This window comes from Anarhichas minor, unplaced genomic scaffold (assembly GCF_050575085.1).
Source record: "Anarhichas minor isolate MPS153535 unplaced genomic scaffold, ASM5057508v1 ptg000058l, whole genome shotgun sequence".
In the NCBI taxonomy this organism is placed as follows: Eukaryota; Metazoa; Chordata; class Actinopteri; order Perciformes; family Anarhichadidae; genus Anarhichas; species Anarhichas minor.
Genome location: NW_027466504.1, coordinates 3,750,001 through 3,775,257, shown reverse-complemented (window position 1 = coordinate 3,775,257; position 25,257 = coordinate 3,750,001). Strand labels below are relative to the sequence as shown.

General features: G+C 43.2%; 1 protein-coding gene across 2 annotated transcripts in view; it reads right to left on the bottom strand.

Annotated features, from left to right (window-relative positions):
• Positions 1-25,257, bottom strand: part of ttc7a (tetratricopeptide repeat domain 7A) — a 45,213-nt gene that overhangs the window by 2,149 nt on the left and 17,807 nt on the right. Inside the window, exons 13-19 of one of the 2 annotated variants that reach the window (XM_076076996.1) lie at positions 24,955-25,012; positions 24,665-24,737; positions 24,407-24,567; positions 16,344-16,460; positions 15,117-15,229; positions 14,463-14,597; positions 10,105-10,307 (exon numbers count right to left, since the gene is read on the bottom strand). In XM_076076996.1, coding sequence (XP_075933111.1) covers positions 10,105-10,307; positions 14,463-14,597; positions 15,117-15,229; positions 16,344-16,460; positions 24,407-24,567; positions 24,665-24,737; positions 24,955-25,012 — 860 coding nt within the window. Of the gene's footprint in view, positions 1-10,104; positions 10,308-14,462; positions 14,601-15,089; positions 15,230-16,343; positions 16,461-24,406; positions 24,568-24,664; positions 24,738-24,954; positions 25,013-25,257 lie in introns of both variants that reach the window. The other variant, XM_076076997.1, reaches the window with a different exon arrangement.

Here is a 25,257-nt window from a genome sequence, read left to right as displayed (position 1 = left end):
ACCGCCGAGGGCTCTGCCAAGAAGAGTGGTGGGAATGCATGCAATCTCCACACTCACTGGTTTCACACTGTATGAACGTATATATACTGTAGATGTATGTGCCTGTGTGTGGCATAAAAAGCTGAGTGAAAAAAGGAACAACAAGTATGTAACTGGCATTTCACGTAAACTGTATGAATTGAATAAATGGTCGTTCGGGCTGTCAGGCTGTGGTTTTGTAAAAAGTAGGCTATTAATGGGAGACAGAGAAGGATATTATGGATGATATCTGTCGTCACCGTGTAAAGGGCATGCAGAACTTTGTGTGACTGTATGTGTTTTTCGGAGGTCAGCTTAGTTGGGGGTGCAGTGCGTTTGAGAGACCGGCAGAAAAGGCTGTCACGCTGACCAACAGCATGGAGTCAAATCTGTCTGACACACAAACATACTGCACGCACACACACACACACACACACACACACACACACACACACGTACACAAGCAACAGTGTCATATGCACACTCAAGGTGACAACAGGCAGCCTCTCTCGCACAATATCATCCCCTACCTTACTTTGACTATCTGTTACACACACACACACACGCACACACACACACACACACACACGCTGAGCTGGCCTAAGGTCAGACAGACGAGTCTTGTTATGCAGTCTCTGCTCACAAGCTCCAGATTAATTGGGCTGAAATTCACATAGCTGTCTCGGGGCTCTGGTGCAACTTTCAATAAAAGCACACACACACACACTCCCTCTCTCTCCCTCTCTCTCTTTTCCTCCCTTCCTCCATTCTCCTTTTCCTCACTGCTGCTGTAAGGAAAACACAGAGGAAGATCGTAACTCTTGGGTACGGAGAAAACCTGTCACAGGATGTGCAAACAGGGCTTGTGTGTGTGTGTGTGTGTCTATATGACTGTGTGCATACATGCAAGTCAGTGTGTGGGTGTATGCTTGAGGTGTATGATGTATTCCTTGCCGCTGGTTTGGCCACTAGCATCCACCTCTTACTGTCTGTGCTCTTGTCTCCAGACTCACAGTGGTTACATTGTTCCGATATTTCTAGCATAAACAAGCCGGCTACCGGGATAAAACACACACACACACACCAAAAATCACACCCTTCCATCTGTGCCACATGTCAGTTATGCTGGTAACCACGGAACAGTTGATCCTTCTTCGGCCAGCTGCTGAATCAAATGAACACTAGCCCGCTGTATATGCTTTGGTCTGATACAAACACAAGAGAAGCTGAAGAAGACGAGCTGACAGGAAAGAACAAACACCACAATACACACACAGTTGTCTAAGCTTACTGTAAAGAAAGAGGTCAGTGTTTTCTGAGATGAGAAGAACAATAGCAATCTCACGTCTGAGCATTGAGTACAGATGGCTACGAGACTAGGTTAGCCTAGCTTAGCACGAGGAAACAGCTAGTCTGACTCTTTTTTTTAAATTATGCAATTTTATTTTGTTGGTTTCATCTTTACATGTGATTTAGGGGAACTTGTGTTGAAGCTATTTTATTGACAAACACTTTATCCATCTGCCCAGAAGACTAATCTTGAGCAGTGTCCCTGGCAATAGTGTGTTGCCATTCAGTATGCAGGTTGAGGATGATTAGGTTTCACTATTAGTCTCTGTAGGCATGATGGTATCAAACCTAACAACTCATAAGGCCTGGTCACACCAGCATTTACATGTACATTTACTATACAATTCCAATGGAACAGAGCACTGTATTGTCCAAAACGGAGAAAGCTATTGTAGCTTACTAGCTGTGTTGCACCATCCAGTTTTATTTAACGTCCTCTGTCAAAGTATAAACTTCACAAAAGAGAACAGACAGACATGAAACAGGTGTCGATTGTACAATATATCTTTTGACTTAACTGTGTTAACTTAACTTAATGTCCCTGTAGTGATTGAGCTAATGAGCAAGCAGTTAGCATGTTAGCAGCTAGCTCACTTGCTACAATAGTTCGCCAACTACGCCAAGCTTCTAGATCCACATATTTCGCAAATGTATCGCAGAATAATGACTTGGTATCTAAAAAAAAACAAGAAACTCTCTTTGAGATACTAAGTCATTATTTTGATTCTTTAATGTTCTACCAAAGTTCTACGATACAAATCAGGGAATTCATTCACTTTTCTTTCTATGAAACACGCAAAACAACATATTGTTTTGTCCTGTTTATGTATTGGATAAATAAACTACATACAACATGTAAGTTGTAGAGGTTTTGGTATTTTTTTTTGCCCCAGTCATTATGCTAAGCTAGGCTAACAGCGTCCTGATTTCTGCTTGGTACCTAACCCACAGACATGAGCTGGACATAAAAAAGCAAGGCCGAAATGTTGAACTGAGACAGAAGGGTATCAGAAAAAGACAGTAGGCTAATATGAGAAATATTCTCAATTTATAAGAGAACAGATAATTAGTAACAGTGTGAGGAGCAAAATATCTGAGGGAGTAGAAGAGTGAGCAGACAGGGAAGGAGCGAGAGCTCCCGAACATTTAGTTTGCATCAGAGTGTTTCTGGCATTACACTGATAAAACGGGTATCTATTGGTTTTGCTTTAATTACTCCCAGCCATCTGTCTCCAGTTTTACCTCAACTGATCCCATGGTGCTTGGCAGCGCAGATTTGTTTCTTGTCGCGCCATTAAAGCACTACTGAACTGAGCCGAGCCAAACCGAGCGAGTGGGCAGTGGTGTTTTCATCCATCTTTCAAGCTAAATTCAGGCAAACTTTTGATACGCTGCAAACAGCACACAACGTTTAATTAAGCGTATTTCCATCGGCTAGATTGAAGAGACTGAGAGACGCTTCCTAAATGTCACAAACAAACACACCCAACAGAGATTTGATTGTGGAATTGATTAGCATTGGGGAAATTAGTTTTTGTTCTTCAGTGTCAGCTGATGTTATTCAAATTTCAGACAACAACAACAACACAAAGAGTACTTTGTAATATTCTAACGTACCATCTACAGCCAAGCAGTCGCCACTGAGATTTATTTATGGGAATAATATTTATTGGATAACTTCTTTATTACCAAAAACTTTTTCCACCTCAAGCAAAGCATAGAAATTGCTATAAATACTAGAATGCAAATCCTATGTGTAAAGCCACAGTCTGATTTAAGCTACAGTATAGGCTATAAACATCTGATTGGTTATGGATCCAAACTGAACTAACCAGACGGCCGGTTATCTTAAATCAATCAGTGACAAAATGCTCCTATGGATCAGTTCCCAGAAATGAATATCTTCTAGACAGTGTAGAGACAGCTGAACTCTAAATTTAGACTTGCAATCTGCTGTTGTCAGCCATGCTGCCTACATAGCTAAAGAGCTGCAAGTGACCAGTCAAACCAGAAAATATGACTTAAGTTATAGTTAAGTTTGACTTGTTATGCAGTTTTAGTCGAGAGATGGTCAAGTGCGGGCGTGGCATGCATGGTTCAGTTCCATAAGGTCCGTAATCATGTAATATGGCAGCCAGAGGGCGTGTTGTGTCATCCAAGAGCCGTCTGTTGAACCCCTGAAGGCTAACATCTACTACACGCATACGCAGTGTCCCCCAGTGGACCAATGCCCTACCACTGAACCAGGACGAGAGCTTTTACCTGAACCTTTAATCCCATCAGTGGTTAAGTCTGAGCTGTCTAGGGGAGGCGAGTCAAGGCTGCTGCGTTTACCTTGGTCATGATGGCTGGACTTTCCCTACTTATTAACCCCTTGATACAATTCCCATTTTTTATTTCCCTTTTGGGAAGTATGCCAATTCCCATTTTTGCTGCAAAGAGATAAGAAGATTGACGCCACCGACATTTGTTTAAGTAAAGTATCTACAGTCAGCAGCTGATTAGCTTAGCTTAGCATAAAGACTGGAAACGGGGGAACCAGCTGGTCCGGAACAAGATAGAATGTGGTGATTTGAGATCTTTAGATGTGTTGGTTGTCGTGTTGAGCAGGACTGATCCAAGCTAAGACCCACTTTCTGGTCCTAATGCTAAGCTAACCTAGCTGTCTTCTGGCTGTAGTTTAATTTTCAGCATCCAGACACGAGAGTGGTATCGATCATCTCAGCTAGCACTCTGTAAGAAAGAGATTAAGCAAATTCTCCCAAACTATTGTCGTCTGTTTTTGCTTTACCCAACGCTTCATTGAAGCTACATGACGTCTAAGCAAAATATTCAAACCCCGGACTGCATGCTTTTTCATGGCTGCATCGTTCCATCAAATGGAAACAGATTGTGGATGCTCTGTGCATTAATAACATACATCCCCCTAGAATTGAGCCTGACATATTGAAACTTTTAGGACCTCCACTGGAATTCAAAATGAAGTTGTCCAGGTTAGAACAACGTTTGACTGAACATCAAGAGAGTGTAATGACCGACCCACATGTCAAAGTAGGAATTGAGAAGGTCAAACCTCTTAGCACTTTCACAGAGCCAACTGTGTACTACAGTATGTTTTGTTTTTGTCAGCACGATATATTGACCATGCTGACCTTTACATGTTGAGCTTCTCCAGCGCTGTAATGCACCTGGATGGAATGGCAAAGAAACCTACTGTATATACTGTGCATCGAGAATAAATTCCTGCATTGCAAAGTGCATTCTCACCTCTCTACAGATTAGAGCAGATATATGAATACACAACAGTATGAAAGTCAATATGGCGCGCGCACACACACACACATGCATGTGCACACTCACGAGGGAATACAGCAACAGGAAGGGAGAAGGAATGGAAGAAATAGGTGATACAGGAGCCACAGAGAAAGGGAAGAGGAAGGAAGAAAGAGAGTGTGAGCGAGTGAGAAAGAGCTAAACTGGGAACAATGAATAGAGCGCGAAAGAGGGGGATGGAGAGAGAGCAAAAAAGAGAGGTGTCAAAGAAAACGGAAAAAATAAGTGAGCCCAGATGAGCCATACATAGCAACGGAGGCACCAGCCAACTCCCAATCGTCTCTCTGTTTGCCCGCCCGATTTTATTCTTCCTCTCTCTCTCTCTCTCTCTCTCTATCTCTCTGTGGTTATCAGACGTCTTGCTCAATATATTTCCGTGGTTGCTAGGCAATCCCATAAAGCGGTGAGAACGTGCAAAGTGTTATAAATAATGTATTTGCATTATCTAATCAGCTGACAACCACCCCCCATCCACACAGAGAGGAGAGAGAGCGAGAGAGAGAGAGAGAGAAAGGGAGAGAGAGAAAGGGAGAGAGAGAGAGAAAGAGAGAGAGAAAGGGAGAGAGAGAGAGAGAGATGGGGGGCATTTGATAATTGGAACGCGATTAATTCAATGAGCACAATTCCTCGTCCTTGAGAGTATACGTGCATATGTGAAGCAGTCTATGAATATTCTGTTGGAATGGAGGAAACGTAAAGAGTGTGCGCGTTAACACTGTGTATGTGTGTGTGTGTGTGTGTGTGTCTGACTCAGAGCAGGCTCCACTACCGAACAGGAGTTATGAGATGTGGAGGATGTTGGGAGTGGGTCAGATTAATTTCATACCACCGCTGGAAGCAAGGCTGGGCCGCGTTTCAGGATCAGCCACCCAACGAAACACACACACACACACACACACACACACACACATACACACATGCACCACATGCCACACATACACGTTAACCAAAACACTTACCATAATGAGGTGAACAGCACAGACAGACAAATGTGTAAAAGGCTGACACTGCTAATGCCCTGATGGATGAAATGAAATAGTAGATCGGATTGTTGCCTGTGGACTGTAACAGCCGAGAAATTAAACTATAAATCTGTAGCTAACCGTTGGCACACATATACGCTGACACACACACACACACGCGCAGCATGCCAAAGTCCTATCGTGTACTGGTTTGCCTAACTACCACACCCTCTCCCAAAAATACTCTGAAACCAGCAGCTGACCAGAACTGTGAGTCACTGTCTGATCACTGTTTCTCTCTCTGTCTCTCACACACTCACACACACACACATACCATGTGGACACAGTTGAGGATGATAAGTAGAGGTGGAGTGAGTAAAGTGGTGTGCGATGAATAAGGGAAGATGGTGGTGTGTGTTATGATGAAGCACACAGCAGGGGCTGCTGGGCTTCTGTGCTGTATGGCATCTCGTTATGGGTTTCCCTTACTCACATTTCCCTTTTTCCTCATCTGCTGCGACTACTGTGGAGGGAATTACGACTTCACTCCACTCTGGTTGGCTCGGGGCGAAGCTATGCAATACTGTCTTGAACCTCGGAAAAAAAAAAGTCCCTTTGCTCCACTGCCTGTTCTGCTTTTATAAGAGTAAATTCAATTGCCAATGTCAGTCGAAATGCTCCTCAAATCTACAAAAATAGAAAGTATTAACACAGTATTAAAAAAGAAAAGCTACAGCCAGCAGAGTTAGTTTGATGAGTGTACAAATATTAAAATGACAGTCTATGGTTTTAGAGGGAGCCCCGGGGTCTGTCTTTTTCTTGAATGACATTTTCATCTCCAAATGGTCACAGTACGTAACTTCCAACTGGTAGCAAGTGAGCTAATAAGCATTTCCCCCCAAAATGTCAAGCTAGTCCTTTAAGAGAAAATTAGATTTTTCAAGTGGAAAATCATCTCAGAGGAGGCATTAAAAAATAATGTTCAGTGTTGTACTGCTGTGGTTTCATGGGCAAGCAGCTCTGACTGATGTAATGCCTTTACAATGACTTCAAAAACGAGAGAAAGAGAAAGAAAAAATGAGATAGAAAAGTAAAAGTACAAAAATGAAGCATAAAGCGTTTCAGTTATTGTGTGATCATTGTCATAAAATATTAAAATAATTGTTGCATTCATATCCCTGTAAAAATGGCATTGACGTAATGACCGCGATGACCCCAATTTGATTCTCCCTACGCTGTAAACTGTCCAATAAAGGCAAAATGTCTCTGTCTCATAATGGTAATTTGTGTCCATAACAAAAATGAAAAAAATCAGCTTCCATTTCATTGTGAAGCCACAGTTGGAGTACATCTTCTTTTATGTGTATCCCTAATAACTTCAAATAAAGATCTTAAGGACATTCATGGAAAGTACAGTATGTACTTTTGCAGATTAATAGCTCAAGTGTAAGAATATCAACTAAGAATATCATCATAATTCCCCCTTAGGCAGAGCTCAATAAATGGGCCACTGGCACACAAAGTGTCCACAAGCAGATACAGTACAAAAATAAACGCATGAATCCAGAGAGCCACAGAGTAGCAGCAACTGTAGGTTGTATTCTGGCAGGCTGATGCAAGCCAGAAACTGAAAATGGGTAGCGCTCCAAATACAATGTCCCACACACTGTCCCACTTAGGCTCCATCACAATGCAAAGATGCAAGTATTTTACCACACAGCTCCATTAGCGTGTCTAATATATAATTCACCACATACAGATAGCAGCGTTTTTGTATTTGGGACTATTAGTGCCTACTTCAACATGTGCCTTAATATATGCATACAAAAAAAAATGGTCCAAATAGTCCACATGTGTGCCAAATCCATGGAGGAAGGCACAAACACAACACATGCACTTTCAGACTGGGAACACATCTGCCCTGTAAGAGACCCAGAGTAGGACACTGCCAGCTGGCTTTGTTTCAGCTTTACACCCCCTGGGATTGGTTCTCCCACAGGCCAAATATGGAAGAGACGCGTACCTCTGTCTACCCCAGTGGGACTGCACTTCTACACACACACATATACACACACACACACACATAGATACACACACTAACACTAAAGTGCACAGTAGGAGCAAAAGCATTGGCCTTATGTGGTCACAAGGTGGCCAGTACTTATGTCAAAGCGATATCAACCTGCACATCTATGGTCACTATGGAGACCACGGACATATTGTGTGTGTGTGAGTGTGTGTGTGTGTGTGTGTGTGTGTGTGTGTGTGTGTGTGTGTGTGTGTGTGTGAGCGCGTGTCAGGCGGTGCGAGTCTTGGATTCAGGAATATCCCTTTCTGGTCCTTTCACCATGACAACAGAGAAAGTTCAAAGGGCAGAGCAGCCGCGGTTAATCCAGTGGATCATCTGGAAATGGGAAGCTGGGAGAGAGTGGGTGGAAGTGGGCGAGAGTGGATCTTTCTACTGCAGGAGTGTGAGTGAGAGAGAGAGAGATAGAGAGAGAGAAGGAGAGAGAGAGACAGAGAGAGAGAGAGAGAGAGAGAGAGAGAGAGAGAGAGAGAGAGAGAGAGGATCTGCTCAGATGAAATTAAAGAAATGTGGGGGAGTGATCAGGAGAGAGGAAGCGAGTCTTTGAGCAGTATTTGTCATTTGTTGGCTATGGCCCAAAGTTTTGTTTGTTTATTTTTTCTGAAATTTGAAGTTTGCCTGAAACAAATCAACACATCCCAGAATATGACTGAGCCATAATGTGATAATTAATCATTATGAACACGATTGTGACACTGACACAGTACAACAATGCACAGGGGAGGAAAAAAGACTCATAAGCAGCTGCCAATTTGAGAGAGCTAATATTAGCAGCTAACAGCAAGCTAGCCTAATATTTTCTGCTGAATTACATATTTTATTAGATAACATTTCTGTTTCTTCTCAGAGAGGAACTAAACTTAACCTACTTCATTAGTATCAGTATAGATAGTATACTTGAGTATATGATGCTAAAATTGTCTTTTCGTTAGCCTTTTGAAAAAACAGAAGAGAGTTGTTCATTTCCAAAAGAGTAATATGTTCAGCTGCTATTGCTACTGCCAGGTAGCGAGCTAATATTAGCAGCTAATAGCAAGCTAGCCTAATCATTTCTGTTTAATTACAAATCAAAAACACAAACGTCGTTAGCTAACGTTGCTGTCCTCTAAGCCGTCTCAGTCCTCAACACTTGCATACAGCTACATACAGTATAGTTGAGTATATGAGGCTAACATACCCTATAGCCTTATTTTAGCAGCTAATAGCCACGTAGCCTCATCATTTCTGTTTAATTACAAATCAAAAACACAAATGTCATCAGCTAATGTTGCTGTCTTCTCAGAATGAGTCAACACTTGCATACAGCTTCATACAGTATAGTTGAATTATGAGGCAAACCTAGTGCACAGGAAAATCAAAAGGAGGCATCTGCTCTACCAGCACACCTGATTCAGCCTAATGAGCCTAATGATTAGATATTGATTAAACATGCTGGGATTACATTACTGCTGTTATGAAAAATCACAGATATTCCACCTGATCTTCATTGTTGAATCCTTTAATAAAAGCATAGATGTTGTTATCATGATTTATTCATGAACTTGTTTAGTTGGTATTGCTCTGTTGAAAACGGGGCGAGTATTTTGGTATTCTCAAGAACTGTCCTTGTCGGCAAATGAATATTCTGACGAAATATTTAAATTAGTAAACTAAACTCAGATACAACACTCTCTCTCTCTTCACTCTCAAGGAAAGACTAGTGCAGTAGACCAATTCTGTCTTTCTTTAATTATATTTTTATGCAACATTATAGATTTTATTAACAGTGGGATGTCATCGATTTCTTAAGACGCCAGCTTTTTGACCTGTTGAAATGCAATAACTTTGGCATGAAAAGACAAAGATGTCACAGGGATGACATCATGTGATACTACATGTGCCTATACAACTGGCTGTGTGTATACGGTATGTGTGTGTGTGTGTGTACTCTTTGTTTAGCATGTCTGTGTACAGCTACAGAGAGCAGAAAAAAAATAATTTTGTTCTAATTCTCATCTAATTTAGTGGATTTAAGAAAAACATAAAATTAGTTTGTGCCTGCTTGCCTGAGCCTGAGTTGATTCTGAAATTATTGCATCACATACTGTGTAATGTAACGCAGTGAACTCAAGCAAAGCATTTTGAATGTGTGCATTGAGACGCGTGTGAACGTTGGGGTGCATACGTGTGTGTGTGTGTGTGTGTGTGTGCACATGCTCGGCCTGCATCTCACGTCAGTGGTAATTTAATAAGTAAAGGGATTCAAATGTATTAGTGTATCCACGCATGTTGTGTGTGTGTGTGCATACTGACCACTGAACAGTAAATTACATTAATTCCAATTTAGCAGCTTCTTGAGCTTTCGCTGACTCTCACCATGTGCACCAGTGTGCTCTCTGCTGTAGGATGGATGGCCAGGGCCTCGTCATACAGGCCCTTGGCGTCGTCCAGTTGGCCCCGGAGCTCGGCCAGGCGGCCCCGCTGCAGCAGCACCGAGTACGAGTTAGGGGAGAGTGAGCTGGCCTCGGCTATGCAGAACTGGGCCTCCTTTAGCCGGCCGTCCGCCATGAACAACTCCCCTGAGGACGGAGAGGGAGAAAGAGGAAGAAGGGTGAGGAAGGTGATACAGGGAGGAGGGGGTTGGAGTTATATTGGAGGAAAAGGTAATAAAAGAGGGGGAGGAAAGAAAGAAAGAAAGAAAGGTGAGGTACAGTAAGGAGTTCAAGAAAAGATGAAGAAAGGATAACCAGAGTGAGAGAGAAAGGAGAGGAATTTATTAATCCATGTGAGAGTGACAGAGATGACTTAACTTTGAGTTCAGCAGCATTACGTCAAAATGTAAACTGTGCAGCGCTCAAATACAAACACAACACACACACACACACACACACACACACACACACACACACGCACACAAAGACTATTAAAGAGAGGGAGCAACAAAGTGCCTGGGAAGTCATGAAAGTCTTGCCTAAATATGGCCATCGCTTACTAAAGCTGCCTGCCTCCTTTCTTTGCTGCTGCTGGGAAGATGAGGACAAACCCCAGACACACACACACACACTCACACACTCACACACACTCACACACACACACACACACACACACACACAATCACGCCTACAAGCAAGTCATTGTCCAATAAGACTTGGACACAGAGCTGACCAGAGGGCCCGCCCCTGGGACCGGAGAGGACCAATATCTGGACGGGATGCTGACGCAGGGTTGCTGTCAATCACTCTCATGAGTGGACGCCGGGTCAACACCCGGAGCAATCCCTGAGAAAAAAACTCTTCAGCTCCAAATACTGGCGGCACCGTGCGCGTTACGGGGAAAGAGAGAGAGGGAGCACGTGGTGCAAATATATGTGTGGTATGCGCCGTCTGCTCCTCAGCGCCGTGTGAACCCATGTGTGTGTTTGGTAGCGGATGTTTTGTTTGTTTACCTGTGTCTCATAGATGCACAGATGGGAAATACTTAGTGCATGCATGCTGCCTCTGCGAGATGAAAAAGAGCCATTTCCCAGCCTCCGGGTCCCTTTATTTCATGGCTTCACTTCGGGGAAATGCTCTCTGGTTATGTAAGGCTTTTTCCTGCTCCTCACCTGAGCTCTCGGCACAAAAAGATAATAAATCAGATGTGTGTACACATGTATGCAGTCCATTTATACGTTTGCAGGTATGCGCATGTGATTATGTCCAGCTAACTGTGCCCTCTGTGGGTTTTTTTTGGCCGACGAGGATGTGATATCAAGAGAGGAAGTGACCGATGGGGAGAGGAATGCTGGGAAGGAGTGAGGGGGGGATCGTTGGGTGCGACATAGCTCAGCCTTGAGCTAAAAAATACCCCCCTGGACTCACACACACACACATAATTGGGTTCAAATCAACAGCGAACAGATTATATTTTCCCCGCTCTCAGCAGAGGAATATTAGAGGTCAAAGGTCAGACATAGAAAATAACCTTCCAATTACAGTAGGCCGCGGGGGACGCGACCCCAGGGCCCCGCCACCCATCCCGCCCTGTACTGTAATGCTCTGGTATGCCGGTTGCATCACTTGCTTCACTCGGACCGCTGTATGGATTCCCATTCCCGTTCTCATGCCTCATCCACTCCAGTCGAGTGGATGGATGGAGTGTTGTTTGTGCGAAGCATCTCTGCACTCATCTCCCTTCATTTCCTGCAAATGCTCCGCTCTCCTGTAAACTTCCACGGGCAGACTGAGGCTGAAGGGGTGGAAGTAATAGCGCCATGCATCACTACCGTTCTGCCCTTAATAGAACGGTGGCCACATGTATGCAGGTACGGAGTGCACTCCCACATAAGGTATGCCGTCTGTTAAATAGTTAAAATGTCCATGTATACTGTTGTTTGTCGAAAATGGCTGCAGTAATCACATTAAATGATGCCGTTTTACATGGTAACGAGGTTGCAAACATCCCTTGTGTTACCACACAGGGTTTTCCAACACATATAGGTGACCCGAAGAGACTTTCTGTGACTGCAGTGCTCAGAATGTGAAAGAAAAAGTGTGCTCACGTTGTACCGAGTGCACAAACGATATCTCACTCCCCAGAGGGATTGAAATTCAACCGAGCTTGTAAGCAGGTCAGTAAGCTGCGTAAGACAGTACAGCTTTCACAGCAGCATCTGCACAGCACACGGTCTGTGTGGAGAAGATTCTCACTCAAATGTTGCCATCTGATATTCTACATTTTCATTCTAGTTTAATCTGGATTTGTTTAAAGGTGCTAAATTCTAAATTCAGAGCATAATTGTACCATAAAAAAACTCCCTCTGTGTGTGTTGCAATCCGAGCTTCTCTGTGCTTTGTTTACAAAGCCGGTCCGGCTGCACGTGCATGTAAGTGCATGTGAGTGTGTGTGCCCCACCGGCTAGCTACTCGCCATCGGTAACAGCTGATAACGTCGTCCCGACCAACACAGGGAAACAATGTTAGCTCTGTCAGCACTGCCGCCGTTGTTTGCAATGCTCATGCTGTTAGCAGCGTTAGCTGCTAGCTGCTGGCTCAGCCGTCACCATGTTAAGAGTTATGTGGAGGCAATTTGGAATATACAACCTTTAATGAGGTCATTCCTAACATGGGGGGGGTCAATGTTTCCATCTTGCTGAACCGTAAGTGGTCTAAGAATTGATCCATGAGGTACACCACATGTTCTTCTAATGACTTTGGTAATCCCCTGGCTTTTCCTCTGAAGCCACCATGAAGTTGACATTTGTGGTTTTGAGAGAACAACCAGAACGACTAGGATTGTCATGAAATATGGTTCAGACATTCACATCACCTTCATGATGAATTTGAATAATGTTGTTGATCCCCTGGGTTTTAATTAAGCGTCACCATCAGTTTAAAGTAATAAAAAAATGTAAATACTCATCTACTCATCATTCCGTCAGCCTCAGCTGCACTTTGTGTTCAGTGCTAATTAGCACATGTTAGCATGCTATCACGCGGAACTAATGTTGACCATCAACATGGAAAACATCTTACTAATAAGATGCTAAATTTAATAATAAAAAAAATGTTAAGACATTGTGACTTGGTTAGTAAAACAAACACTAGGTGTTGAAATGATCATGGTTAAAAAATAAATGTATTTTATACCGGTGTGTGTGTGTGTGTGTGCTTGATGCGTGTTCGTTCAACCTGATACAAATTGTGATTCTAGTTGAAGGTATTTATTGTCGCAACTCACATTAAAGTAAGAGAAAGAGAAATGTTATTTTAAAGGACACTGAACGTATTTTATTTTATAAGTCTTATTTCCTTTGATAGAAGTAATTAAGGGTTAAATTTGATAATTGTTGAGGAAAAACGGTGTTTTTAAAGACACTTTAGCTTATCTGGGATTTGACTTGTCCAAGTATAGTGGTTTTTGATCTGGACCTGATCCACTGTGACTTAGATGTGAAAACAAGTAGTGAAATCTCCCTTTTTCTTTTCTTTTTCTCTTTTTTTAGCATTTTCACAAAAAAATTTAAAAAAAAGCTTTTACAAATCTGAAACTGTCTGTTAAAGAGTCTCTGACTTCCCTGGGATAATCTAGTACAGATTTGACTTGTAAAAAACCAAGTAAAGTGGTTTTTGATCTGGATCCGGTCCAGCAGTGAAATCACCCTTTTTTTGCATTTTCACAGAGAGAATAAAGGTTTTACAAATTTCGAAAGTGGGTTTCAGAAAGCCTTTACTTATAGTGTCATAATAGGAAGAGGTGCAACAAGAGGTAAATCTGTCGATCAGCAGTTGAAGTTCACGATCCCTTAACTTTCCCCTTAAATGCTGAATCGGCAGCTGTGAATCTGAGGTTTGTGCCTTTTGCAGTATGCCAACGGCTCAGATGTTGCTCAGCTAATTGTTCAGTGTGCATATGTGGTGGAAGGGTTGAGTAAATTCAAAGGCTAATAATAGTGCTGTTACAATTCATACATGAATACATTGCCACAGGAGCATGTTGGCGTGCTCACATTAGCATCTAGCTAATGCATTTGCATTTGCAGATACTATTATTATTCATAAAGCTTAATAACACTGAGAAACACAAAACCATGGAATCTGATTACTGTCGATTGCCAGTTTTCAAAACAACCTTTCCTCACAGTCAGCCTTTTAGCATGGCGGCTGGCTGACGTGAACCCCAAACAAGAGTAGAAAGAGATTCCAACCCCACCATTTGGAACATTGTTGGTAGAGTTGTGTGCGCTGTTGACATACCGGCCTGCAGCCAAATGCGTTCGAGGGTGCCCCAGATGTAAGTGGGTCCTTGGCGACGCACGGAGCTGAGGTCCGACACCTCAGAGAGCGCCGCCTCCAGACGAGACACCGCAACCGACGAAGGGCTCAGCGAACCTGTGAAGGGATAAGAAATGCTAACCGTTGGAGCCTTTTAAGCGACAGTAACCATAGCATAGTAAGTGTACACTAACACAATGAATACTTTTATATGTTACAAGTACTGAATGATAAACACATGGAAAAAATGTTTTGTCCCAGATAGGCAGTAAAGCATTCATACTCAATTGAAAAACCCTTCAAATATGACAGAAGAGAGCCATTCTGAGAAAAACAAACATTCATTCCATGTTAATATACTGAACATCAATAGATTTCATGGGACCGAAGCGAACGGACCTCTGACCCTGCAAGAAACGCAGGTGAGGAGGTGAGTCATATCATTGATATTTAACGTTTCAGGCAAACGTAGGTTTAATCCGCCAAAGGATTGGGACTGACCCACACTTTCACCTTTCTCACAGGTATTTACCCAACAACAGAGAAAAAGGAGGAAGTGTTTTAAGAAAAACTTCAACCAGAGAGAGAGAGAGAGAGAGAGAGAGAGAGAGAGAGAGAGAGAGTGAGAGCGCAGACCAGTGGAGGCGTCCTGGAAGTCGGGCAGGGTTAGGTGGATGGAGGGCTTCCTGGATCCAGGACTGACCTCCGCCCGTTCGGCCATTGGTATGCTGCTGCTGTCATCTGTCTCACTGCAACATGTGAAGCACAGCACAAACAGAATGAGCAATCGCAAGCACAGATGTGCAATACATGTACTCACCTTTAGAGTTATAAGGTTCCGAAAATACTTCATTGACAAGTTATTACCTTTAGATTTAGACATCGATTGCTATATAGTTTGAAAAGAAAGGTCTGCCTCTATTCTGAGTTTAATGAGTTTAACGCCACATTTAATTTAATCCAAATTGAATTATTATTATTTAGTTATTTTGTGATGTACGTAATCACATCCATTCTTGTTCGTGTATTATGTTAATACATTTGATTTTTTTTCTATAATAAGTTCTTTTTTTTCTGCCCCAAACTAGATTGTTTTGGTCAGAGGCCTATAGAGCCAGATTGTTTCTGGACATTTCAGCTATGCGATGCTGTAACTCTACCATCATGCTGCTAACTGCGTTCGTGTCTGTGGTGCTTGTAACTTGTAGATTTCTGCAGCCACACGGTGTTGATAGTGACAAGACAGAAGAACAATGTTCAATATGGAGAGAAAACATCTGCAGAAACTGATGGAGAAGCATTTCTTGAATTGACGGCCTTTTATTTGGATTGATCAGATCTGTTTTTGAGTATAAATTCCACAGCATGTGTCTGAATGAGTGCCCAAATACATACTGTGTACATCCAACATCCTTTCCGTGATTAATACATTGACTTAGTGTATTATAACAAAGAAAGAGTGTAAACAGTCTTGCTTTCTGTTAAGATGGAACCTGATAATTCCAAGGAAAATATTGTAGATGTTTTCTGCAAGGCTTCTGCTCTAGAAAGCCATATATGTTATATAATGTTGATTTTATATATTTAGAGTACATTTAGGGTTCCCGTTGTGATGATGAATAATAGAGAACTTTAGTGCATATGAGTTTCACCATCTGAGATGTGACAACTTTGAAGCTCAAAACCGCTCAGATCACAGATGGAACCTTATAATTCACGGTCATGATATATCCGAATACACACACACATTAACACACTATAGGTAATCAATACCGCAGCCGCAAACATCCCCCCCTTCCCAGCTTCATCGTGCATAACAGTAAAAAAACACAAAAAACGCACATCTGGCTGGCGCACACACACCTGGAGCGGCTGACATCGTAGCGGCTCAGCCACTGTTGCAGCATCTCTTCACAGGTCCGCAGGGCTGCGGCCGGGCCGAAGAGGGCCTCTTCCAGCTTCACCTTTGTGAAGAGCAGACTGTACCAGAAAAAAAAAAAACACACACACACACATTACTCATCTTTGTTTAATCTTATTCAGCTTGTTCGTGTTTTTATAACCACATCACAAACTTGTTTTTGCACCCGTACGGATATTAAACTGTAAACTGATTAGCTTGGAGGAATGATTATGTGGGCCCAACCCTGTTCTTATTATCACTGATCACATTAGCTGCAGTGTGAACACACAACATGGTATTCAGTGAAAACAATTGTACCACAGGTTTACAATGAACTTTGAATACTCGAACAACCGCCTCGCAGTTTCTTTGCCTCAAGTTGCAGTTTACATCCACGTCTGTCTACAATATCATTAAGTTATGATCTTATCCGATAGGACATTTGTGTGAAATAGTCATGATCAGCATATCATCTCTTGTCACCGTCTGGCTCATGCCCTCTGACCTTTTTCAGTTTTTTCCTTGTTTCATGTTTTTCATTCAGTTTTCGTGTTTTCTGCTTTTATTTTGAAGTTTACTCCTCTCTGTGTCTTGTTTGACTTCCTGCCTTTGTTAGTTTTCCAGCCTTGGTGATTGTCTGCCCCGCCCTCATTAGTTTCACCTGTCTGTCGTCAGCCCTGTACTCCCTGCTCAGTCCCTATTTATACCAGCACAGTTCCTTGGTCGTTTGTTCGTCGTCGGTTTGTCTACAGCTTTGTTTGCAGTTCTGTGCCACTTTGCCTTTGTCCTTGCCTGCTGTTTCCTGCCTGATATGTTAGACTAGAGCTTGTCAGCTTGTTTTCAAATTAAATCATTACATGGTTTCTGCTGCCTCCTCATCTTCATTCATCTGCATTCGGGTCCCTCCACTGTGGCCTGCTCTCCAACCTTGACAATTCTGTAGTTATGGCCAGATACATGTTTTGTGAGGTTACAGCAACATTGACTTTTGACCACCAAATTCTAATCAGTGATCCTTGAGTCCAGGTGGACGTTGGTGCAAAATTTGGATAAAGTCTCTCAAGGCGTGTTTTCGAGATATCACGAGAAGGGCACGGACGCGAAGTCATTTCATCTTTGCCTTCAGGTGGACCTTTGTACCAAATTTGAAGAAATACCCTCCAGGCGTTCCTGAGATATCAGCAGAATGGTACGGACGTGAAGTCAAAATAGCTTTGACCTTTGACCACCAAATTCTAATCAGTTCATCCTCGAGTGCAGGTGGACGTTTGTGCTAAATTTGAAGAAATTCTCTCAAGGCATTCCTGTCACAGTGACCTTGACCCTTGATCTTTGACCACCAACATCTGCTCAGTTTATCCTAGTGTCTAGGTGGACGCCTTTGCCAAATTTGAAATAATTCCCTCCGGGTGTTCCTGAGATATTGCATCCACACAAGAATGGGCCTAACGGAGGTACGGACGGACAAACCCAAAAACATAATTCCTGATATCGTCCCATGTCGCTGATTTGATTGCAAAAGCAAAGAAAGCATATACACACGTGCATTTACACAGTCATGTCCATGTCCATATGTTTGAGCTTCTCCAGTAGCTGTGTTACGTGCTCAGGACCCGTCACCATCTCACTGAGCCACACGTGGGTCGATACAAACATGTGAGTGGGTAAAGATAGTCATCAACAACGAGCTCTAAGAGTCCATGTACGCACCTGTGTGTGTTGAGAGGTTGATGAGGACAGGCCATAGAGTGTTTCCGCTCGAAACCTTTTTAGTTGAAGACAACTGGTTAAGTGATATGGGAGTCTCTGATGTGAATGTGTGTGTGTGTGTGTGTGTGTGTGTGTGTGTGTGTAGTAATTGCCAGAAGGGGCTCTCAGAGGATGCAGTCTGTCATGGGCATCACTCATCCATGAGAGAGAGGCAGAGAGACTACAGTGTTGGCCACATCTGACGCCCGCCTGCCCCGCTGTCCTGTCCACTGCCTCCCTGCTGTTGAAGGCCCCTCCGGTTCCAGGAGGAATAGAGGGAAGGACAGAGGGAAAGAATGGATGGGGGGAGGGATGGAGGGAAAGGGTGAGGATCAATAGCGGAGTGAGACGAGCTCGTGGGAGGAAAACTCTCGGCGAAGCGCGCATCGTTGACGACTCGCGGGTCGGTGGGTGATGGGGGAGGGGTGTGGGATGGGGGTGAGGAGAAGATGGAAGGGTGTTAGAAGAGGAAGAAATTGAAAGTGTACCTGTGTGCGTGTGTGTGTGTGTGTGGGAGGAAGGGGGTTGGATTTTCTGACGCGCGGATGACAAGCGCCGCCGAGGGACGCTGTGTTAAAGATACGCCTGCCAGTAGGGGTCCACCAGAGTGTGTGATTGTGTGCGTCTCTAGGCTACCCATTACCAGTGTGGCGGAGCATTTAGAGGCAGTGTGACGGTGTAAACCCATCCCAGTGTTGAAATGTGACAAGGTGTGTGTGTGGGTGTGGGTGGGTGTGTGTATATAATGCGTATAAAGAAGTGACTTCTCTTATTGTGTATGCAGGATGTACAACATAAAGAACCACCTTAACTTAGTTAACTATAAACTCAGGTATTCAAAAAATATGAATTCATTGAACACAAATACTTCCAATCGTATGAAAAGTAGAAGGTACAAGCTTGCGTACATAGAAATTCCGGGGGAGAAGTTAACTACGACTCCCATGGTGCATTTTGGCAAGAAATATCCAATCTAAAGAGTATGCTGTTGAGAAAACTCACTGGTGATCACTTGTAATAGACTAGATTATTTTCCATGGCAACAGCTCATGGGTATTGTAGTATCTAGAGCCGGAAATAGCTCAAGCACCTGACATAAACCCGTATGATTATCAGGGAAAGTCCAGTGTTTCTATGTTAAAGGAACAGTGTGTAGCTTTTAGGGGGATCTATTGGCAGAAATGGAATTTTTTATTAATAAGTATGTTTTCTGTGTATAATCACCTGAAAATAAGAATTATGTGTTTTCGTTAACTTAGAATAAACAGTTTATGTCTTAATACGGAGCCGGGCCGCCATGTTTCTACAGTTGCCCAGAACGGACAAACCAAACACTGGCTCAAGAGAGGGAATTTTGCCTTTTTGCTTCGGCCTTCGTAAGAGAAATTTCATTTAGTTGCAATCTGCAACCTCACCAACGCCGGCAAATCCGATATGCTTCACCTCTTAATGCAACATTCAGGGTTTTGTTGGAAGAAAAAATCTAAATGGTAAATACAGAATGGAGAAAAAACACTTCCGGAACCAGCGGCCAAATGTAATAGAGGAAACAGGGAGGAAGTTAACAGTATTGTCAGGTGGCAAAGAGTAGGTTGTAAAATATGATATGATGATATACTTATAAATACTGGAAAAATCACGATAAAAGCAATACAACTCTAGTAGTTTATAATTTAAAGCTGATTCAACTAAAGCCCATATTCTCACCGCAAATGAGGCCACTATTTGAGAATTCACTACTACTTTGCAATCAAATCACATATTCAATCCACCTTGAGTCTTTACAAATAGTTTTCACTCTACATTATAGTAAACGGTATCAAACTGATCTAACTCATCCTACTCATACTGAGTGTCATCCACCTTGTTATTCACCGCACGCAGCCGGTGTTTCCCCCTCGCAGCTTCACAAACGATGGATTTCATCAAGATTACTGCACTCAAAAACTAAAAGTCGGATTACAAAAGGTGTCATTTCCAGGCTCCTGTGGAGTGAGCCTGGTGTGTGTGTGTGTGTGTGTGTGTGTGTGTGTGTGTGTGCGCAGAGAGCATCCAGTGTTTGAGGAGCGGCGCAAAACGTGCGGCGGTGGCCCAGCTAAGAGCGGCGAGTGAGTGCCAGGCCCATGGCCGCTTGCAGACAAACACACACACACATCATGCTGGAGTATGTGTATATATATACACACAGTATACACAGTGCATGCATAGAGATTAAAACACACGCCTGTGTGCAGACATGCTTGCTTTGTGTAGCAGGGCATAAGCCACGCAAGCCTGTGCACGCTAATACTCACGCTTGCACAGATGCACACGCGTGCACATGCACAAACACACTTGCTCATGCTGCAACATCCCGTTAGATGAATGCAGAATCAAAGGCTGGGATTAATCATTCTCTTTAGTACAAACTGTGAGACCACGATCACTCTCTCTCTCTCTCTCTCTCTTTCACACTCACACACACACACACAACCCTCCCCCCCCCCCCCCCCCCCTCTCTCTCTCTCTCCCTCTCTCTCTCTCTCTCTCTTGCCTCAGCTCTCTCAATCTGTAGCAGAATCCCATTTAACATTGAAATGCATGCGTGTTTACTGGGTGATTAAAATTTCAAAGAAAAGGGAGAAACGGAGACGGAGAGATACAAAAGATGAGAGGCAAGGGGAGAAAAGAGGGCGAGTTAGAAAGAGAGTGAGGGGGGAGGAGATGGAGAAGGAAGAGAGAGAGAGAGAGACGGGAGCTGGGGGTAGATGATGTGGGAAAAAAGGAGGAAGGAGAAATTCAGAGTGCTACAGTGAGCTGACAGTTTGCTGTGGTGCAGAGACGCAGCGGCTAACAAGAATCGCACACATGCATGCACACACACACATACACCGTGACACACAAACATGTATGTGCCAGATTACGATCTACACAAGTACACTCGCAGCCCCCACAACACACGAGTACAAACACACACACACACTCACTCAAACACGCGACTGTCGCGGCATGCCCAGCACCATGCACGGTGTAAGCTTTGATCTGCGATGCTTGCTCACACATCCTGAGCAAATGATATTCAGTGAGCTTGTTACTGAGAAAATACACCTCCTTTCACTACCTCTCTCTCTCTCGCTATCTCTCTCCGTCTCAATCTCTCATTCTCCGACTCTGAGGTCTGCAGCTCGGCCTCAGCCCGGCAGTTCACGAGGGTATTGATATATTCTGGCCGAGTTAGGATTCATTTTCATGTGCATGTTGCGGGTTTCAAGTGGATTAAGGCTAAAATATTGTTTGTAATAAAATGTTAAATCACGTAAACGACTTCTTGTCCTTTTCTCACGATGTGTAAACTGCATCCGTTTGGTTTTATACTATAGTATGGATTTTGGGTGTACTGTTATCAAGTCAGTTTCAAATGTGCCTCCCAACAGGCCGTACGATGTGTCGTGGAGATTTGGGAGATGTGTGCGTTGGCTTCTATGCGAGCCACCACAATGTGGTTACTGTTCTCTGCTGAGACGAATCTTTGCAGCAAAGCAGTTCCCGCTTTACACAAACACGCCGCAAAAGCAACGGGTCACAACTTGCTAGCTAGCTAACAATGTGGACTGTGTGCCATGGAGAGTGTAAAGAATGTTTGTTTTTTTACCGACTCCCTATTCAAAATAGCCAGCTAACAAATATTTGACTAACTATTGTTCAGTGCTACTTCAGTGTTCTTCTTGAATCAAGGCAAAGTTGCGGCTCGGTTTTGGTTGATAAAAGCTGCATTAATTGCAAATGGATAATGCGTTAGCAAACATTTGCCCATTTACACATACAGCAGACCCGTGGCAACATTAGCGCTAATTAGACTTGTGCTTCTGGTCTCCTAAGGAATGAGAGTCTAATATTTACTCTCTTTATTGTCTCCACCAACTCCTGAGGGACATAGCCTACTGTATCTAGCTAGCGAGCACAGAGGAGCAATTAGCAGCTCAAGAGTCAGTCGCTAACTTTGTCTGTTTGGTGCTTGTAGCCGGGCACATAGTGTGAAAATGGTATATTCCCTCCTGTCTGGACTGAACAAAGGTAAAAATTAGATAAGACAATACATTTATTATCCATTACATTCAACAAAATGGAAACTACAACAACAAGCTAAAAGATGCTAAAATACGCTGCAGAGCTGAGGAGAACCGCAAAGTCCAATGATTATTCTGTGTCGACTTCTCACTCCCGAGTGACACCTTTCACATTACAGTTATTAAATTCATTGTTAATATAAAAGAAATGTTGATTAGCGCAAGCGTTATGACTGACAAGGCATACTAACAAATGTATCAGTGAGGAGAGATGTTCATTAGAGCCGATTGATATTAAATACTACACAATATGACGTTTCCAGTAATATTTACAGTTAGGGGAAGCAGTAGACACTGCTACACTCAAACCAGTGCTTTGAGAGGATGAAAAAGTGTGTTAGCTGTTTGTCCCAGGCCAGCTGGGCCCAAATGAATTGGGCCAGGTCAGGCTAAGGCTAACAATTCAGGCCTGTGCAGAACTCCACTTTGTGTCTCTCTTTAGCTTTCAACTGGCTCAGAGCAAATGTGTTTTACTAGCATGACAGGCCAGTAAAATTAGAAACATAGATCAATGAAGCTTAGAGGTAATACAGTAAATGAACATCCAGTAAGAATTCATTTTAATTCAGCTGTTGCGCTCAATGACCAACCGGTTTATAGATCTGTATCTCTCTCCCTTACCCACTGACTAAATGTCTCTCGGCCGCTCCATAACAACAGTTTGGGAACAACAACTGATGCTGCCTGCTCTACCCATATGACCTCATGGTTACCGGGGCGATGGGGATTCCTGGCGCAGAGAGCGACGTGATTGGCCAAGCCCGGAAAAGAGCTCTTAAATGGGTCAAAGCAGTCAAGTGTCTCCATGGAGGAGGTGTGTGTGTGTGTCTAAGTGTGTGATTTAGAGACAGCACAGATTTCATCTTCCAATTGTCATTACAGCGCTGATCAGCAATCAGTCATTATAAAACCATCGTCTTCTCCTGTACCCACCCACTCTGTCTCTGTGTTTTCTTCTCCTTCCTGTCGGGCTCTTACATTCTTCCTTCCCTTCATTTGTTTCATTTGTTCATCTCCCTCCTGATGTATGGATGCACCCCATCTGTCTGTACCGGGACCATGGAGGCCAACACTGACCTCAAATGGCTGTGTTATGAAATGCTATGCCGGGCTCTGAGAGAAAACACATCACAAAGATGATGCAACGCGCTTCCATATTATGGTTGAAATAACTGGCCCGGATAGTTAAAGTTATCCACGTGTGATGCGACGGAGCTTCCTCCACAGCTGATGAATGTTTGTTTGATCAGGATGACAATCCTGTGAGATAATGCGAACAGCTTCAACCAAAGTTTTGGCTCTGTGCTGCTGCTGACCTGCCTTTCATTATTTTATTTCAAGCTGGATTCTTGTTAGAAATTTTTGGGACATATGACTAAGCTTCTGAGTCTTTTCAGCCGAGACAAGAATACAATATTGGGGGAAAAATACAATATTTTTTGTCAAGAAATTAAATAAAATCGTAGGACTATAAAATGAAATGAAAAAAATGTTAATGTGGATATTCGGTTCAAAAGCATTCTGTATATTAAAATGTTTTAATTTATATATTTATACATATATATAGTTTTATATATAATCTTAATATAATTAAATCCACATACTTTTTAAAATATGTATTTTAAAACTTGGTGAAGTATAACACAGTGAACAACACTATGAAAATGTTGTTGAAATGGCGGCTGGGTGGTAAGAGAACCCATAATCCCTGCAACATGTCCCAAAACTGCAACCCTACCTGCCTTAAATGAATTAAAGTGCAAATGTCCGAGTTTTCGTGTGCTTTAGCTTGTTTAGTGGAGCAAACCGGTGGGCTTATGTGTCGGGACGTCTCCGTTCTGTCAGGAAAGCAGCACTCGGGTCAGAGCTGCCGTGTTCAAAGGGTATGAGGGGCATAGGTACCGCAATGCAGGCCTCCGCTCTGGCGCGTCTAAATAAGGTGTCGAGTGTGTGCTCGAGTGCCTGGACTCCAGCACAGTCGAGCCGAGACACCCTATCCCTACGGAGAGGACTAGTGTTAGAACAGGGAGCTACTCTTACACACACACACACACACACACACATATAAAAAAACAAAAACAACGCACATAGTCTAAAAAGTACAGCGAACACTGCCACCGACATTTTCTGTTGCCTGTGTGAGTGGGGCGGTACAGTGGGTGTTTTACTTGAAGTTGCCGGGGTGCTGGCTGAGGGCCAGGCCCAGGGTGTCCAGGGCGTGACGGTGATGTTTCTGGGCGCTCAGCAGCAGAGTCAGCAGGTGGAGGGAGTGCAGGTCGTCCCCACGGAGAGATAAAGCCGCCTGCAGGGGCTCTGTGGCTGCCGATACCTGCCGGACACAATCCCATCCTCAGGTTATCACTTACAAGCCGCACTGGTTGCTGATAACTAATGTCTGTTGATTAATACATATATTAACTTTATACCTGGCGTACAAGTGCCAGCTGCAGAGCCAGGTACATGGCAATCTGAGCATCCTGGGGGTCTAATGAGTGAGCCCTGCAGAGGAGAGAGAGAAACCCCAGATGGTTCACAGTGTGTTAGCAAAGATTTTATCTAATTTTTGCCAGGAGAGTGAACTTTTTTGACAAACAAAAACCTGTCTAAATGGGATAGAATTAACCACATTGGTTGAAATGAAATACTATGAGCAAAACTCCAACAGCTGATGAACAAGAGGAAAGACGTGATGGAGCGTAGAAGAACAGGAACCTACTTGCTCAAAGCTCGCAGTGCTTTTTTGTTGAATTCATCACGATCAGCTTTCAGAGTCGCTGGAGAGAGAGAGAGAGAGAGAGAGAGAGAGAGAGAGAGAGAGAGAGAGAGAAAGAGAGGGGGCAGAACTGAAAGTTTACTCGGCACAGTTTCAGCTCTGCTTTGCTTCAGATGTAAAATGTTATGTAAAATATATAAAATGCAAGTTGGTCATGCCCTTCCAAATTAACCTATAACCATGGAAATTGTGGGAATTATTCACACTTATTCACTTTTTTAATGAGAAATAGATGGGAAGGGTTGA